Source organism: Nicotiana sylvestris, chromosome 3 (genome assembly GCF_000393655.2).
Source record: "Nicotiana sylvestris chromosome 3, ASM39365v2, whole genome shotgun sequence".
NCBI lineage: Eukaryota > Viridiplantae > Streptophyta > Magnoliopsida > Solanales > Solanaceae > Nicotiana > Nicotiana sylvestris.
This window is the reverse complement of record NC_091059.1, coordinates 144,204,544-144,206,034: the sequence shown is the minus strand read 5'-3', so window position 1 is coordinate 144,206,034 and position 1,491 is coordinate 144,204,544. Positions and strand designations below refer to the sequence as shown.

The 1,491-nt window shown below is 36.9% G+C and overlaps 1 protein-coding gene across 1 annotated transcript; it reads left to right on the top strand.

Moving 5' to 3' along the window:
• Nucleotides 1-232: 232 nt before the first annotated feature.
• LOC138888125 (uncharacterized) lies at nucleotides 233-1,072 on the top strand. Its single transcript, XM_070169939.1, has 3 exons — nucleotides 233-483; nucleotides 625-700; nucleotides 1,028-1,072. Exons 1-3 carry the CDS (start codon nucleotides 233-235, stop codon nucleotides 1,070-1,072), a joined length of 372 nt encoding a protein of 123 aa, XP_070026040.1.
• Nucleotides 1,073-1,491: the final 419 nt, after the last annotated feature.

Genomic DNA, 1,491 nt, shown 5'->3' with positions numbered 1-1,491 from the left:
CAGAGGCCCTCAGTTCACGACGCATTTTTGGCAGGCATTTCAGAAAAGATTAGGTACCAAGGTCAATTTAAGCACTGCTTTCCATCCACAGACCGATGGCCAGGCAGAAAGGACCATTCAGACTCTCGAAGATATGCTGCGTGTGTGTCTTATAGATTTTGGAGGTAATTGAGATGATCACTTGCCACTTATAGAATTTGCTTACAATAACAGCTATCAGGCCAGCATTGGTATGGCTCCCTATGAGGCGTTGTATGGGCGGAGATGTAGGTCTCCAGTGGGTTTATTTGAACCAGCAGAGGTGCCGTTGATTGGTCCAGAGTTTGTTTGTGAGGCCTTGGAAAAAGTTCAGCTAATTAGAGAAAGACTTAAAGCGGCTCAGAGTCATCAAAAGTCTTATTCTGACAAGAGGCATCGTGAGTTAGAGTTCACGGTTGGTGATAAGGTATTTTTGAAAGTTTCACCGATGAAAGGAGTTATGAGGTTTGGTAAGAAAAGGAAACTTAGCCCTAGATTTATCGGACCTTATGAAATTCTAGAAAAGAAAGTAAATGTGGCTTATAAGCTAGCGCTACCCGTTGAGTTGTCCTCTATTCATCCTGTCTTTCATGTGTCTATGCTTAGAAAGTACATTCATGATGAGTCGCATATAATATCTGCTGATACTATAGAAATTAAAGAAGGCTTGACTTATGAAGAGGTACCTATAGAAAGTCTCGATAGGCAAGTAAGAAGGTTGAGAACAAAAGATTTAGCATCGGTAAAAGTTTTGTGGAGTAATCATGATTCAAAAGAGGCTACATGGGAGGTCGAGAAAGATATGAGAAAGAAATATCCATATTTATTTTAGGAAAAAAGTATGTGAACCTAAGTTCGATTTTACATTTATATTCCAGTTATTAAATACAAGTTAACAAGTGTTTATGTCCTTCCTAGATTATATTTAGTTGTCTTAGTGATTTAGTTTATGTCAGAGTATATTTAATTCGTTAAAGTGATTTACTTTTGCTAAAGTGTTGTGCTTTAGATTCTTGTTGGTTATTGTGGTACCTCCTTGCCGGAGTGTGAGTAATTAATTTATGAGCTGCGTAGGGTGCCTATGAATGGCCTGTTATGGTATATTTGGTTGTTGTTGATGTATTTGTGGTATTTGTGACAGGGATATTTTTGGATAGTCCAATTTACAAGGAAAACTCTGGCGAAATTTTTGAAAACTTAGGGAGTTAGCCAAAATTTTGAGTCACTTGGAAGAGTGAGTAGTGCTAAGAAAAATTTAAGAGGTTCAAGGACCTAAGGGGCGATTGTTAGCTTAAGAATATGGCCCTAGCAACATTCGAGGACGAATGTTTTTAAGGAGGGAAGATTGTAACACTCCTCAAATTTATAAAAGTTTCGAGATACGCTAACTATAGAACTAAATTATTACTATTTTTATTATTTTTATCTTGCCTAAAGTGATATATATATACAATTAGAGGAATATTAGTAATT

Coding starts and splice junctions, on each gene's coding strand:
- LOC138888125 (XM_070169939.1), top strand. CDS start 233: ATGGCTCCCTATGAGGCGTTGTATGGGCGGAGATGTAGGTCTCCAGTG. Junction 484..624: donor CCGATGAAAGGAGTTATGAG/GTTTGGTAAGAA, acceptor GTCTATGCTTAG/AAAGTACATTCATGATGAGT. Junction 701..1,027: donor AAGGCTTGACTTATGAAGAG/GTACCTATAGAA, acceptor GTTGTGCTTTAG/ATTCTTGTTGGTTATTGTGG.